General features: G+C 35.8%; 1 protein-coding gene across 1 annotated transcript in view; it reads left to right on the top strand.

Annotated features, from left to right (window-relative positions):
- The window catches only part of CFAP47 (cilia and flagella associated protein 47), a 471409-nt gene that overhangs the window by 105301 nt on the left and 349183 nt on the right, over positions 1 to 16925 (top strand). The window contains 2 exon segments of the mRNA XM_070044670.1: positions 6761 to 6855; positions 12489 to 12648. Of these exon segments, the coding sequence (XP_069900771.1) occupies positions 6761 to 6855; positions 12489 to 12648 (255 nt within the window).

The following is a 16925-nucleotide window of genomic DNA, read 5'->3' as shown; positions in this document are numbered from 1 at the left end:
GAAAACACTTATTTGATGATAGGCAACTTGACTCACTGGAAACTCTAACTCCTCTTATCCATTTTCCTAATATAATTATACCTTTAATTTCAATTAAACTTTTTATCAGATTTAATTATTATGATGATGGATTGTACATTGTTTAGCCAAGTAATGTATCATGCATAGTTATTTTATTTCCTTTATTTCAACTTTTTTTTTTTTTCTGGAGTTAATAATTGCTTAATTGTCCTTAGGTATTTTACTAAATCCTCCCATGCTATAAAGCTCTATAATATGCTTGTCAGGACAGTATTCCACATAGTCTAGTCTGTCAGATAATATGTCTTCTTGTTCTCTTCAAGCAGCCCTCCTGGAGCACATCAACTTCCTGTTCCAACATGGACTAGATGCTTTCTTCCCCTGTGGCAGAGTTGGAGACTTCCCTTCATTCTACTTGTAGGGATTCCTTTTGACTCTTTTTTACCTTGAATATCCCGTTTCTTCAAATTCCCACCTTCCTATTTCTTGGTTTACTTCATTGTACTGATAGATTACATCTTCCAGGAGCTTCCAAAGAAAGGGTGCAAGGGAGTTACCTTTTTAGAAAATCCATGTCTGAAAGTATCTTTGTTTTTCCTCCCACACTTGAATGATAGTTGAGTGTGGAATTCTAGATTCAAAATAATTTTCCCTCAAAAATTTGAAGGTGCTATCGTTATCTTCTAACTCCCATTGTTGCATTTAGAAGTCTAATGCCATTCTTCTTTCCCATCCATCATATATTACCCTCTGTTTTCCCTTTAGAAGGTTTTAGAAACTTTTTTATCCCTGTACTCCATTATTTCCCATTGATGACTTTGGTGTGAAGCTTTTATCTTTACCACTGTCCTAAGTTCTTGTGGAGCTTTTCACTCTAGAAGCTTATGTCCTTCAGTTCTATAAAGTTCTCCTAAATTGCTTCCTTGAAAAACTCCTTCCCATTATTTTCTTATTTCTTTCTCTGACTCATATTGGTTAGATTTTGTACCTCTTTGATTATATTATATATTTTAATTATCTTACATATTCTCCCTTATTATCCTTTTTCTCATCTTTTCATTTTATTTCCCAGGATATCTTTTTCTGACTTGACTATTTTATGTCTTAAAAAGTTATCTTGGTGATTTCAAACTGACAAGATTTTTGAACTTTTTTCTATTTCTTTACTTATAGACTTTTTTTTTAAATGAAAGCAACACTTTTTTTTTTTTTTTTTTTTTTGTGGTACGTGGGCCTCTCACTGTTGTGGCCTCTCCCGTTGCGGAGCACAGGCTCCGGACGCGCAGGCTTAGCGGCCATGGCTCACAGGCCTAGCCGCTCCGCGGCATGTGGGATCTTCCCGACCGGGGCACGAACCCGTGTCCCCTGCATCGGCAGGTGGACTCTCAACCACTGCGCCACCAGGGAAGCCCGAAAACAACACTTTTTATCTGTATGTTATAAATTATTTGAACTTCTGTTGACTACATTGTCTCAATTTTTGCTGAATCATTTTTCCTTTATTTCTGTCTCCCTCATGTTGAGGAGTTCCTTAAATGTCTGTTGATTCTTTCCTATTACGTTTCTTAGTGAGTCTCACAATGCTGACTTCAGCATCAACTATTACATCATTTCCTGACAATCTGGATGCCAATGAATGTTTTAATTTAGGGGGGGAACCAAAATATTAGTATGTGAGACTTTAATCTTGAGAAACAGTTTCTCCAGAAACTGTTTCTCTAATAACGTGTTGGGTAGAATGTAGCTTTATATAAATGAAATAGAGATATCTAAATGGTGTCATAATATGGCAAAACAGTGCTTTGTTTTTAAAGATATAACCAATCTATTATTTCAGTGATTATCCCCAGTTGCCAGTTTGCAAATAGGCAGAACATCTTAGATGTGCTATTTCTTGTAGTGTGCCATAATATTGTCTTTTCCTAGGATTTCTCATGACAAGAGTTGGGGGTGACACAATGATGAACACTATCTACACATTTCTCCTATTCCACATGTCCTAACTTCCTGCCAAAGCATCTATTAATTCCACTGGTATAATAAAAGCACTTGTAAGATACATGAGTTTTTGCATCAGAAATTGGTTTCTTTCTAGGGACTTACACTCCCATAAACTTGTAAGATTCTTGAGTTTTCATTAAGGATTACAAACGTCTCCAAGGTAAGTTTCAAAAAGTATAGATTTTCAATTCTGGTTTCTGGTTCACGGTGTAAGAGGCTTGAAAGTTACTGCTCCATCCTTACAACAAGTACAAAAGCTAAACAAACTGAAAAATCAACAAATCTTTTTAGATCTATAAGAGAAGTGAGGTCACAGGGCAGATTCATGCTCCTGAAAATGGAAAGAGTCATGGGCAAATACAGAGAATCACAACTTGCTGGAATGGAAGTTACTTCAGGAATCAATGCCTGAGGAAGGAAACCTGTATTGTAATTGATGAATTGCTGGAGGTTCAGCATGGACAAGTCTGAGAGAAAATCTCCATGGAGCCCCAGTCATTAGGGGTTCTGATAGTTTTGTGAATTTTACCTCCAGGAGCTTGACTTGATTCTCTCAGTGAATATAGGAGAAAGATCCCCTCATGTTTCTGGCAGGGGTGAGGAAAAGGAATAATTTTGAAATATGCCAGAACATTCTGTTCTGCTTAACAGGGTCTGCCCTCAGGAGAAACTATTTGACCAGGTCCTGCTAGGGTTTTATCAGACCCTCACTGATCTCAGGGAAGGGAAATATCCAACTCCAGCGTCCTGTAACCTTCTATGCGGGAGAAGAGAAATACCCAACTCAGCCCACTCTAGCCATTTAGTCCCAGATTGGTGGTGGTGGGGCACAGATTGAGAAGCACATGTAAAGTTCATGTGCTAAAGTCTAGAGACACAGGCTCACCTAAAGACTGAGATCTAATCATAGCATTATAGAATGTTTCCCCTCTCCCCACAACTTACTACCACATTACTAAAGGTCTGTTTTCAGCAGTTCCTTTTACCCAGTACATCATGTCTAAGGATCAAGAAAAAAGTACAAGACATACTAAAAGGTGAAAAACACAGTTTGAAGAGACAGAACTAGCATTGAAAACCAGATGCTGATATGGCAGAGGTGTTGGAATGATCACATTGGGAATTTAAAGAAACTATGATTAATATGCTTAGGACTCTAATGGATAAAGTAAGCAGCATGCAAGAACAGTTGGGCAATATAAGCAGAGATGAAAATTCTAAGAAAGATCCAGAAGAAGTGTTATAGATCAAAAAACACTGGAACAGAAATGAAGAGTCATTGATAGGAGTATTAGTAGATGGGACATGGCTGAGGAAAGAATCTATGAGCTTGAGGATATCTCAATAGATATCTCCAAAGAAAAGCAAGGATAGAAAAGACTGAGGAAAAAAAACAAAAAAAAACAGACTATCTACATACTGTGGGACAACTACAAAGTATGTAATATATGTATACTGGAAAGACCAGAGGGAGAAGAAAAAGAAAGTAACAAGAAATATTTGAAACATAATGACTGGAATTTCGTCCAAATTAAAGTCAGACACCAAACCATGGATCCAGTAAGCTCAGAGAATACCACACAGGATGAATGGCAAAAACTACACCTAGGCATATCACTTTCAAACTGCAGAAAAATCAAAGATTAAAAAGTCCTGAGAATGCATGCACCCCGATGTTCATTGCGGCACTATTTACAGTAGCCGGGACATGGAAACAACCTAAATATCCATTGACAGAGGAATATATAAAGAAGATGTGATACGTATATACAATGGAATATTACTCAGCCATAAAAAGGAATGAATTAATGCCATTTGCAGCAACATGGATGGATCTAAAGATTGTCGTACAAAGTGAAGTAAGTAAGAAAGAGAAGGACAAATACCATATAATATTTATGTGGAATCTAGAAAAATGGTACACATGAACTTGTTTGCAAGGCAGAAATAGAGTCACAGATGTAGAAAACAGACTTATAGTTATCAAGGGTGGAAGGGTGTTGGGATGAATTGGGAGATTGGGATTGACATATATACACTACTATATATAAAATAGATAACTAATGAGAACCTACCGTATAGCACAGGGAATTCTACTCAGTGCTCTGTGGTGACCTAGATGGAAAGGGAATATAAAAGAGTGGACATATGTATATGTATAACTGATTCACTTAGCTGTACAGCAGAAACTAACACAACATTGTAAAGCAACTATACTCTAATAAAAATTAATTTTAAAAAATCCTGAAGTAATTCAGAGGAAAAAACACCATACTATATTGAGGAGCAAAGATAAGAATTATATGTGACTTCTTCTCACAAGCTATGCAAGCAAGAAAAGAATGGAGGGAAATATATAAAGTGTTGAGAGACAAAAAAACACCAATCTAGAATCCTGTACCTTGAGAAATTATCCTTCAAAAGTGAAGGAGAAATAAAGACTTTTTCAGAAAAACAAAAATTGAGGGGATTTGTTGCCAATAGACCTGCCTTGAAAGAAATAGTAAAAGAAGTCCTTTAGCGAGAAGAAAAATGTTATAGGTGAGAAACTTAGGTCTATATAAAGAAAAGAGCACTGGAGACAAAATAAATAAAGGTAAAATAAGATTTTTTATTTTTCATATTCTTGATCTGACATTTAAGTTTATTCAACATAATAACACAACGGTATTTATTTATATATATGTTTATGTATACTTATATGTAAGTGAAATTAATGACAATAATGAAACAATGACAGTAATCAAACAATTATGCTATAAGTACGTTAAGGAAGGTAGGGAGGAATTAGGATTATTTTGTTATTAAAAAGGTCCTTGCAGATAAAGACAAATACTCTGTTTTCACTTGTATGTGGAATATGAAAAATAAATGAATATATTGGGTTGGCCAAAGAGTTCATTTGGGTTTTCCCATAACATCTTATGGGAAAACCCAAATGAACTCTTTGGCCAACCCAATATATAACAAAACAGGAACAGACTTACATATATAGAGAACAAACTAGTGGTTACCAGTGGGAAGGGGAAAGAGGTATAGGGGTATCTCATGTATGCAAGGCTGGTTCACATTCAAAACTCAATTAACCAGTTTTCTTATCAGTAAAAAAAGGACAATTGGTAGCTTCCTTGCATACTTGGCAAAGCGGAAAGCACTGTGCAAAGTAAAAGCACTAGAGGAATTGAAGGTATATTTTAAATAAGCAAACTATAACTTAAACCAGTGAAATATATATTATAGATACAACCCCCAAATATCAGTTTTCTCTGTTAAGAACATTCCTTAGGAATTTATCCTAAGAAAACAAAGGAATATATAAAGATGTTCATTAGAGCATTACCAATGATGGTGCAATACTGGGAGTAACCTAAATGTCCAGCAATAGGGGATTGGGTAATTAGATTATACTATGAGTTTATTAAGGAATGCTATACTTCTAAGAAAATTCATGATATCTTGTTTAAAAAAAGTGCAGATTACAAAATGTGGTTATATGGCCCCACTTTTGGGTTATGGAAATATATATGTGTATATGAAAAATTGTATGTAGACAAAACATAAACAGTAATGATTTCTGAGTGGGTAGAGTATAGATAATTTGGGGTGATTTTTTGTGTTCTTACAGTTTTCTTTATGAAGAACATACAACTTTTTTTATTAGAAAGAAAAAAAATTAAGCCATCACATTAACAGGCTAAAGAAGAAAATATCACATGATCATATCAGTAGATGCAGAAAAACATTTTACAAAATCCATTACCCATATATACATTTAAAAAATCCAGTAAATGAGTGATGGAGGGGAACTTTCTCAACTTGACAGAAAATATCTATGAAAACCCCCCACAGCTAACTTCATTCTTAATGGTGAGAAACTTGAAGCTTTCTCACTAAGAACAGAAACCAGGCTAGGATATCCCCTCTCACCACTATTTCTCAACATTGTACTGGAAGACACAATCTCCTCTGTATGAAACTATAGTGGTGGATAGATGTCACTATACATTTGTTCAAACCTAGAGAATGTACACCATGAATGATCACTAATGTAAACAGTGGGCATTAGCTTATAATGATGTGTCATTGCAGGTTCCTGTGTAACGAATGTACCGCCGTGGTAGAGGATGTTGATAATGGAAGAGGCTGTGTGTGTGGCAGTGGTGAGGGGGTTATATGGGAAATCTCTGCTCAGTTCTGTGAATCTAAAATTGCTCTAAAAATCTATTAAAAATATAGGGGTTTCCAGCAGATAATATCTTCTCTAATGTATTTTTACATATGATTCCATTCCTAACCTTCCATGAATAGCCATTTTCTCCATAGAGCTTTTCTGTTTCATGTATAGAATGTTTTTTGATATGCCATCTATATATTTTCCCTATATTCCAATAATTTTTCCTTCTATATTTCTTTTCACTTCTGTACTTCTGCATTGGTGAAATTTTACGTGGACATCATTTTAACTTTGTCTATTTTTTTCCTGAGATTAATATTTAGTATATTTTATACTCTTATTGACTCAAGGGTACATTTTATATTTTACTTGTAATTAACTACCATTACAAAATGGGAACTTACAGATGTGATAAACCAAGATATTCCTGAAATGTTTTTAAACATAATTTTATTTTCTGGCTGGAAATACAAAAATAGGTAGAAAATTTAAATGTAAAGTAAAAATTATCTGTGAGCTTATGTCTATTAGTATTTTAACAGTGTATTTGCTTTCCTCTCACAGTGTTGCAAGCACCAGTGACATTTTCCAGCACTGATTTTATATTTGAAATCCCATTACATACTATGGATCCTAATAAAAGTGTCACAAAAACTCAGGTGTGTATAGAGAATTGTTGCAATTTACTTTTTTTTCTGATTATGGTTTTCAGTTTATTAAGGTGATTATTCTGAAGGATGTGTTTTAAGAATACTTTCATTGTCGAGAACTTGCATATATATATATGTATATATAGACCGTATTTCTCAGAAGTAATAATCAAAGTATACAAATGTATAAAGCCACTTATTTTATATATGTATATTTTAATAGGACTATTCAAAATATATTAAATTGAATGGTTATCCCTCTTTCTTTATACAAATGGAAGCTGTGATTAAAATTAACGTGAAATATGTTCCATACAGGTGAGGAAATGGGAGAGGCAATAATAAAAATTGAAAAAGTCCAGATATATAATACAGTCACTTCTATGATAATCTACTCTTTATTTCTTATCTTTCTGCCTCTCTTCTAATTATGAATCCATCTGGAAAGAAAAAAAAGAGAGACTTGCATAATAAAGAAGCTCAGGCATACACTGTAGAAATTTGTATTGGTAGTGCCCCTTTTTTTGTCTTTTATATCAGTTTTCCTGCATTCGTAAATACAGTCCCTTATATTGTAAGAGATACTTTGCTGATGTATAGTGTAATTAGAATAATGATCCTGAGCATGGGAAATTGTCTGAGATTATGTAGGTGGTCCCAGTCTAATCACATGAAGAGTTAAGAACAGAGAACTTTTCCTGACAGTGGTCAGAAGGATATGTGATGATAGAAGAGGGGTCAGAGAGATGTGATGTTGCTGGATTTGAAGATAGTGCAAGGAGGCCACCAGCTAAAGAATTTGTCTGAACTCTAGAAACTGAGACTGGCGAGGAAACAGATTCTTCTCTAGAACCTCCGGAAAGTATCACAGTTCTTTCTAACACCTTGGTTTTAGTCCAGTGATATCTGCATTGACCTTCTAATCTACAAGACTGTAATGAGATAAATTTGTTTTGTTTTAAACCACTAACTTTGTGGTAATTTGTTATGGCAGCAATAAAAATCCTAAAGTAAGCTATATCAGTATCACATTTAGAATAGGCTATAACTGTTAGAGAAAATTGAAATAAGAATTGGTTAAAATTGGTTGCTTCTGGGAAGCAGGACTGTTGATGAGGAGGAGCTGAGTGGGCCAACTTTTTTTTTTTTTTGGGGGGGGTGGTACGCGGGCTTCTCACTGTTGTGGCCTCTCCCGCTGCGGAGCACAGGCTCCGGACGCGCAGGCTCATCAGCCATGGCTCACGGGCCCAGCCACTCCACGGCATGTGGGATCTTCCCGGACCGGGGCACGAACCCGTGTCCCCTGCATCAGCAGGCGGACTCTCAACCACTGCGCCACCAGGGAAGCCCAGGCCAACTTTTTTGTAAGTGTATTTTAACTATTGGTGTAAGCTATGCACATGTATCATTTTGATGAAATTATAAAGAAAAATAACCATACTACACATGCTAAACTAATTAAACGATGTCTCTCCATAGATGACTGGAACAGTTCAATTCTTAGGATATAGAAAGTGGATAGTATGTTAGAGATCTTATACCATTTCCTCAATTTCAGAATGAGAAATATGAGGCATTCATATAACTGGTATGATACCATGCTCACCTTCTGTATTAAAAGATGTTTTCTTTATTAGGTGCAAATGAACTTCGTTATAAAGTACACAAATATTAGAGCTAAATAGGTGTCTCAGTACTTAGAGACATCTGGGAGTAAAATTGCCTCATTTTTTTATCTTGAATATTTTAAATCAATCATGCTTTAGAAAGAAAGTGTGTTATTTTGTTGTGGTGACAATTGCATGGATCATTCTACACACTTCCAATTTGGAAGAATAAAGTTTAAAAAAACCTGGTTGAAGCTTTTATTTTCATAGCGAGTTGCACTGGAAAGATGAGTTTGCACACAAGTCATGTACATAGCTCCCAGATTTATAGGAACATCATCACAAAGAGAGTGCAGGGACTTTCTGCATACACTTTACACAACTTTCCCCAATGTTAACACCTTATACAACCAGAGAACAATTTTTTAACACTAAGAAGTTAACATTAGTAAAATATTATTAACTAAACAACAGACTATTCACATTTCACCAGGTATTTACTAAGGTCCTTTTACTGTACTAGGGTCCAATCCAGGATACCATATTGCATTTAGTCTCCTCTAATGTATGACAGGTTCTCAATCTTACTAATTTTTTATGACCATGTTAATTTAAAAAAATACTGGTCTGGCTTTTTTTTTTTTTTCTAGAATGTTCTTTAATTTCAGTTTGTCTTATATTTTCCACCTTGACTAGGCTCAGTTCTTATTTTCCATGGACTTTGGGGAAGAATGTCACAGAGGTGAAATGTGCTTTTTGTCATATCATGTGAAGGGAGGACATGGTATCAGTATACATGCCAGGTTTCTCCACTGTAAAGTTGGAGAAACTATTTTTCCCTTTCCACACTCTATGCTTTGGAAGTGAGTCATCTATTTCAGCCCAGACTCAAGGGGTAGGGGACAAGCTCCATCTTCTGGAGGGGATATTTACATATATTATTTGGAATTTTTCTGTAAGAAAGGTTATTTCCTCTCTCCATTTATTTATTTATTTAGTTAGTTACTTAATATATCGCTGTGACCTCACATATATTTATTCCATACTTTTAGTTTTAATCCAATGTTACATTTTTTATTTTGTTGCTAAAACTGTTCCAGCTTTGGCCATAAGGACATCTTTTAGATTGGCCCTTTGATATACTCCCTTCTTTATGATTTTAAAGCATTCTCTTACTTCCTTTGCTACAAAATGGTCCAGGGTCACTTTTTTAACATCTTTATTAGAGTATAATTGCTTTACAATGGTGTGTTAGTTTCTACTGTATCACAAAGTGAATCAGCTATACGTATACATATATCCCCATATCCCCTCCGTCTTGCGTCTCCCTCCCACCCTCCCTATCCCACCCCTCTAGGTTGTCACAAAGCACCGAGTTGATCTCCCTGTGCTATGCGGCTGCCTCCCACTAGCTATCTATTTTACATTTGATAGTGTATATAAGTCCATGCCACTCTCTCACTTTGGCCCAGCTTACACTTCGCCCTCCCCGTGTCAAGTTCATTCTCTATGTCTGCATCTTTATTCCTGTCCTGCCCCTAGGTTCTAAAAAACGTTTTTTTTTTTCCCTTAGATTCCATATATATGTGTTAGCAGACAGTATTTGTTTTTCTCTTTCTCACTTACTTCACTCTGTGACAGACTCTGGGTCCATCCACCTCACTACAAATTACTCAGTTTCATTTCTTTTTATGGCTGAGTAATATTCCATTGTATATATGTGCCACATCTTCTTTATCCATTCATCTGTTAATGGACACTTAGATTGCTTCCATGTCCTGGCTATTGTAAATGGAGCTGCAGTGAACATTGTGGTACATGACTCTTTGAATTATGGTTTTCTCGCGCACCAGGAAACAAAGAGGGAAGAAGAAGTCTCTTGCCTCTTTGGCAGCTCCAGACTTTTTCCCAGACTCCCTCCCGGCTAGCCGTGGCGCACTAGCCCCCTTCAGGCAGTGTTCACGCAGCCAACCCCAGTCCTTTCCCTGGGATCTGACCTCCGAAGCCTGAGCCTCAGCTCCCAGTCCCCACCCATCCCGGCGAGTGAGCAGACAAGCCTCTCGGGCTGGTGAGTGCTGGTCGGCACCAATCCTCTGTGTGGGAATCTCTCTGCTTTGCCCTCTGCACCTCTGTTGCTGCACTCTCCTCCGTGGCTCTGAAGCATCCCCCCTCTGCCACCCGCAGTCTCCGCCCGTGAAGGGGCTTTCTAGCGTGTGGAAACTTTTCCTCCTTCACAGCTCCCTCCCACTGGTACAGGTCCCATCCCTATTGTTTTGTCTCTGTTTTCTCTTTTTTCTTTTGCCCTACCCAGGTACGTGGGGAGTTTCTTGCCTTTTGGGAGGTCTGGGGTCTTCTGCGCACGTTTAGTATGTGTTCTGTAGGAGTTGTTCCGCATGTAAATGTATTTTTGATGTATTTGTGGAGAAGATGGTGATCTCTCCGTCTTATTCCTCTGCCATCTTGAAGGTCTCCCTCCCAGGGTCACTTTTATTTTAGTTGTTCCAGCTCTTGAGTCAACATTTTCTCGAAGAAACCTCATTATCTTTTACAGGAGAATGGTATTTAGAAACCAAGATCTGTACACTAGGTGTGCTTGCTGCTACCGTGGTGTCACGTGTTCTAGGCCCTTTTGGCCTAGAAAGGAAGTATTTGTATGTGTACTAATCCATGAGTACACATATATTGGTAATTATCTATCTGTCTATCTGCCTGTCTATCATCTATTTATATGTCTTTTCCTGTTTGTTTATCTAAACATGAATTCAAACTGATAACTCTGACTGTAATCCAGCACCACAAGGTTCATTTCAGTCTTTCTCCCTTGTCATTTTTAACTCTGACAGTGAGAAATCTGACTCTCTTGTTTATAATATATTTACTTATTTTTTAACTCTGGTGGACTTAGTAAAGAAGTTTCAGAATTTTTAACCTGTACCCTTTTAGAATTCTTAACATATTTTCCAACTAGGGTACAGTGTTTACAAAGAGTATCTTTTTGTCTTTAGCTTTATAGTTTCCAGTCAAAACACAGTTTTCCAGAATTAGTTAGGACACTCCTTACCACCCACACTACCTTTGGTGAGGTTATTTCCTACATTTGTGATATAACTTGTCACAGTCTACAGTCCATGCTGGGATCCCCAGCATCTTGGTTGATTGTTTTTAATTTATATACCTTTAAGTTCACTCTTTGCAGTATACAGTTGTATGAGTTTTTAAAAATGTATAGAATAATTTATTTACTACTTCAGTGCCATACAGAACAGTTTCATTACACTAAAAATTCTCTGTATAACCCCTTAGCAATCACCTACTTCTCTTTCCACTGACACTTGGCAGCAATTGATTTTTTTTTCCACCCACAAAATTGTGCATTTCCAGAATGACAGGTAATTTAATTATACAGTATGTAGAAATTTGGGTCTGGCATCTTTCACTTAACAAAATATATTTAATCTTCACTTATGTTTTTGCATGAATTAATATTTTACTTATTTTGTCACTGAATTTTATCCCATTGTATGGATGTACCATACATTCATTTGTTGATGGAAATCTTGTTTGTTTCTACTTCCATTGGTTGGTGATTATGAACAAAGCTATTATAAACATTCACATACAGATTTTTGTGTGAACATAAATTTTCAATTTACTTAGAGAAAATACCTAAGAGTAGGATTACTGGGTCACTTGGTAGACATATGTTTAACATTATAAGAAGCTGTCAAACTGTCTTCCAAAGTGACTGTACCAATTTGCATTCTCACCATCATGAATGAAGGTTCTTGTTACTCTGTGTCCTTGCTAACTAGCATAGCTCCTTTGAGTACTTTTCATAGTTGTTGACAGGCTGTGAACATATTTGCATACCCCTTTGTTTGCCTAACATCACTTTTAAAACATTTTATCTATGATTACCACATTTAATTGCTTGACTTTGTGCCTAGGACTATCAAGTTGCTACAGCAATACAAACTAAATTTTATATTGCATATTATAATCTTTATAAATCTCTTATTTTTTATGTGTGAACAGGATCTTATTTTACATAATACTTCAAAAAAAGATTTAGAGTGGAATTTGGATACTAATAATACTGGTAAACTTTTCGAAGATGGCATATTCAAATTTAGCATACTCAGTGGGACTCTGCGACCAATTGAAGAGTGTAATGTTTCTATAAATTTCTGTCCAGGTAGGTACTTTTTTCTGTATTTGTTGTTGTTTCTGTATCAGTTTATCCTTCACATATTTTATTTTATCAAGTATATAAAAGTTTAGATTATTTGTTATATGTTCTTAAAACAGTTTTAAGAACTTTCTTACTAAAATTTTGTGGTAGCTGTTATTATAAATGACACCCAATGATCCTTACCTCCTGGTATTCATGCTGTTATGTAGTCCCCTCCCACATCAAGTAGAGCTAATATATGACCCATGGGATATTATGGATGTGATGGTGTGTGACTTCTAAGGCTAGATCAGAAAAGGCACTGCAACATATCTGACTTTTCCTCTTGGATTGCTTGCTTTTTAATAATTGGTATGGCAAATTTTCTTTCACTAAACATATATTTCAAAACTTTTTGGCAATTCTTATACATTTACTTTTCTAAATGAACTGTAGGTTATTTTTTCCAGTTTCTAGAAAATGGCATATAATTGAGTTTTTTCCCTGCAAAGAATAACATGCTTTTACAGTAATTAAGGTGTCATTTTATATGCATCATTATGTAAAGAACAAGAATATCTTTTCCCCACTAAATTATCTTGGTACCTTGTTGAAATTCAGTTGACCGTAAACAGAGTTGTTTATTTCTCTTAACCTGGTCTTAGAGAATGGCCTGTGAAGTATTCCCTCCATTTCTGTTTTTGTGAAGATTGATATTAATTCTTCATGAAATGTTTGGTACATTTCACCAATGAAGTTGTTTGGGTTTTGGCTGTTCTAAGTGGGAAGTCTTTTGATTCCTTCTTCAATCCCTTTCTATAAGTCTATTCAGATTTTATATTTCTTCTTGGGTCAGTTTAAGTAATTTGTGTCTTTCTAGAAATTTGCACATTTCTTCTAGGTTATCTAATTTGTTTGTATACAGCTGTACATTGTGTTTCCTTATAATCCTTCTATTAAATTTCTGTAAAGTTAGTATTTATTTTACCTTTTTTATATTCATGACTTTGGTAATTTGAATCTTCTCTCTTTTTTTTTCCTTGGTCATTCTTGCTAACGGTTTTAAAAATTTGATAATGTTTTCAAAGACCAACTTTTGATTTCCTTAATTTTTTCCTATACTTTAATTTCTGTTCTAATATTTATTATTTTCTCTATTCTACTTTGTTTGGCTATAATTTTTTTTTCCCCTTGTCTCTTATGGTGCAAGGTGTTAGGTATTGATTTAAAATATCTTTTAGATGGAGGCATTTATAGCTATAAATTTCACCCTGAGCACTGCTTTAGGTGCATCCCATAAATTTTGATATGTTTTGTTTTCCTTTTAATCTACAATTATATTTAAAAATTTACTTTGCCATTTCTTTTTTTTGTTTGTTTTCTTCACTCTGACGTTTGCTGGTCAACAGTGTGTCCTCAATGGTATTATTCTGAGAACCCACAACTACTGAGCAAGGGGCTTGGGAGCAAGGGAGAAAACATCGTACAGTGTATTCAGTTCTGTTCTCTCCATCTGGAGCTAGCCTACAGGTTGATTATATTTTAATACTTTTTACATAATATTAGAATGGCACACATTGTCATCATTTTGATGGGAAGATTCACTAATCTGGCAGCTATCGTGTTTACTCCTTGTATTTTTCCCTTTTAGTTCTATTGTTTTCAGCTACAAAGATGAAGTGTTTAATACTAAATGTGGGGGAAACATAATCATTTTTGATCTATTTCTTCCTCCCACCCATTGCTTTCCTTTCAAAAATATTTTTGTATTTTCTTTTGCTTCTATTTTCATGACAATATATTGTATCTAAGCTCTTCCTGCTGTCTTACATTGTTTGTCCTTAAATCATCTGAGATTTGCTCCCAAGAGCAAATTTATTTATTTTATGGCATTTGCTTCCAATAGCAATTTGTTACATTTATCCATTCCATTGTTAAGCAGTTCTTATTAATAAGAGATTCTTTTTTTTTTTTTTTTTTTTTTGCGGTACGCAGGCCTCTCACTGTTGTGGCCTCTCCCATTGTGGAGCACAGGCTCTGGACGCGCAAGCTCAGCGGCCGTGGCTCATGGGCCGAGCCGCTCCACAGCATGTGGGATCTTCCTGGACCGGGGCACGAACCCGCGTCCCCTGCATCGGAAGGCAGACTCTCAACCACTGCACCACCAGGGAAGACCAGTGAGAGATTCTTAAACTTACTGTTTTGAAGGATGTAGGGATCCTCTCACAATTCAGACTATCTTAAATGTAAAAGTTAATTTATTTGACTCATCTAATGCAAAAACCTAGGAATAGATCTCCTGTCTTTAGGCATGGCTGGAACCAGGTGCTTTAAAGATTACCTGCTTTCTTTCTTATTTTTCAAATCTGCTAAATCATTATCAGAGTCATGTGGTCATTTAAAATAGGCTTCCATTCTCTCATGTGTAGATCTGTTGAAAAAGAGATTGCTTCATTCTCACCAGTTTTAACAAAGGTATTGGGCCTGGTTACATTGGTCCAGTGGGTGATATGCCAAGCAATAGGTATCATTTGAATTGCTGGACCTCACTCAAATATCCACTACAAAAGCTTCATCCTTCAGATTGTTGTGACTTTTCTCATTGAAGATGTAGGCTTTCCAGCAGTTATCCAATAATTCTAGATAGGCTTTCTTTAAGTCCACAAGTAGATGGAAGCTGCATCAGCAAAGGCTTGATTATACTATAATATACAATACACATAGTATATTATATACTATAATATACTGTACTATAATATTTGAGGAATAACATGTGCACATTATAATCTGCTTTTGCCTTATGCTCTTATATTTTTGCATTTAATATATCATAAATGTCTTTATAATATTAATGATAATTGTAAGCTATTTTTTAATTGGTAAAAATGGCTGACTACCTTGTTTCATCATGATGTATTCTATGGGAGTCCGAACACTCTCTGGATTCAGACTTTTGAGAGTCAAATTTCAGAGTCAAACAAATCTGTTTGAGAGTCAAACAAATTTCTGTTTGTTAAGCTCCCTAAATACCTGTCATCAGAAAAATGGACACAAAATTATTGGAATTAAATCACTAATTGAGATGGTGGCTGAAAAGGATCAACGTGGTGTGTATAATTTTCTGGCTTAGATTTTATGCCATGCTTCCCAATGACCATTCATCTACTTTGCGTACATGAATTTTTCATAGTTTCCACTTTATAACCAGTATAGATATCTAAGGTACAAATCTGAATCAGATCAAAAAGTTTATAATTCTAGAAAAATGTTCATGGTTGAGTAATGTATACTTATGCTGTTCTTTGTGATCATCTGTCTTTGCAGTGTATTCTGTTTTGATTTTTATTGGATTTTTTAACACCTTTATTGGAGTATAATTCCTTTACAATGGTGTGTTAGTTTCTGCTTTATAACAAAGTGAATCAGTTATGCATACACATATGTTCCCATATCTCTTCCCTGTTGCATCTCCCTCCCTCCCACCCTCCCTATCCCATCCCTCTAGGTGGTCACAAAGAACCGAGCTGATCTCCCTGTGCTCTGTGGCTGCTTCCCACTAGCTATCTGTTTTACATTTGGTAGTGTATATATGTCCATGCCACTCTCTCACTTTGTCACAGCTTACCCTTCCCCCACCCCATATCCTAAAGTCCATTCTCTAGTAGGTCGGTGTCTTTATTCCCGTTTTGCCCCAGGTTCTTCATGAACTTTTTTTTTTTCTTAGATTCCATATATATATGTTAGCGTACGGTATTTGTTTTTCTCTTTCTGACTTACTTCACTCTGTATGACAGACTCTAGGTCCATCCACCACTCTACAAATAACTCAATTTAGTTTCTTTTTCTGGCTGAGTAATATTCCATTGTATGTATGTGTCACATCTTCTTTATCCATTCATCTATCAATGGATACTTAGGTTGATTCCATGTCCTGTTTATTGTAAATAGAGCTGTAATGAACACTGTGGTACATGACTCTTTTTGAATTATGGTTTTCTCAGGGTATATGCCCAGTAGTGGGATTGCTGGGTCGTATGGTAGTTCTATTTGTAGTTTTTTGAGGAACCTCCATACCGTTCTCCATAGTGGCTGTATCAATTTACATTCCCACCAACAGTGCAAGAGGGTTCCCTTTTCTCCACACCCTCTCCAGCATTTATTGTTTCTAGATTTTTTGATAATGGCCATTCTGACTGGTGTGAGATGATATCTCATTGTAGTTTTGATTTGCATTTCTCTAATGATTAGTGATGTTGAGCATTCTTTAATGTGTTTGTTGGCAATCTGTATATCTTCTTTGG

This window comes from Globicephala melas, chromosome X (assembly GCF_963455315.2).
Source record: "Globicephala melas chromosome X, mGloMel1.2, whole genome shotgun sequence".
Taxonomy (NCBI): domain Eukaryota; kingdom Metazoa; phylum Chordata; class Mammalia; order Artiodactyla; family Delphinidae; genus Globicephala; species Globicephala melas.
Note: the sequence above shows the minus strand (reverse complement) of the source record. Positions and strands in the feature narration are given on the sequence as shown.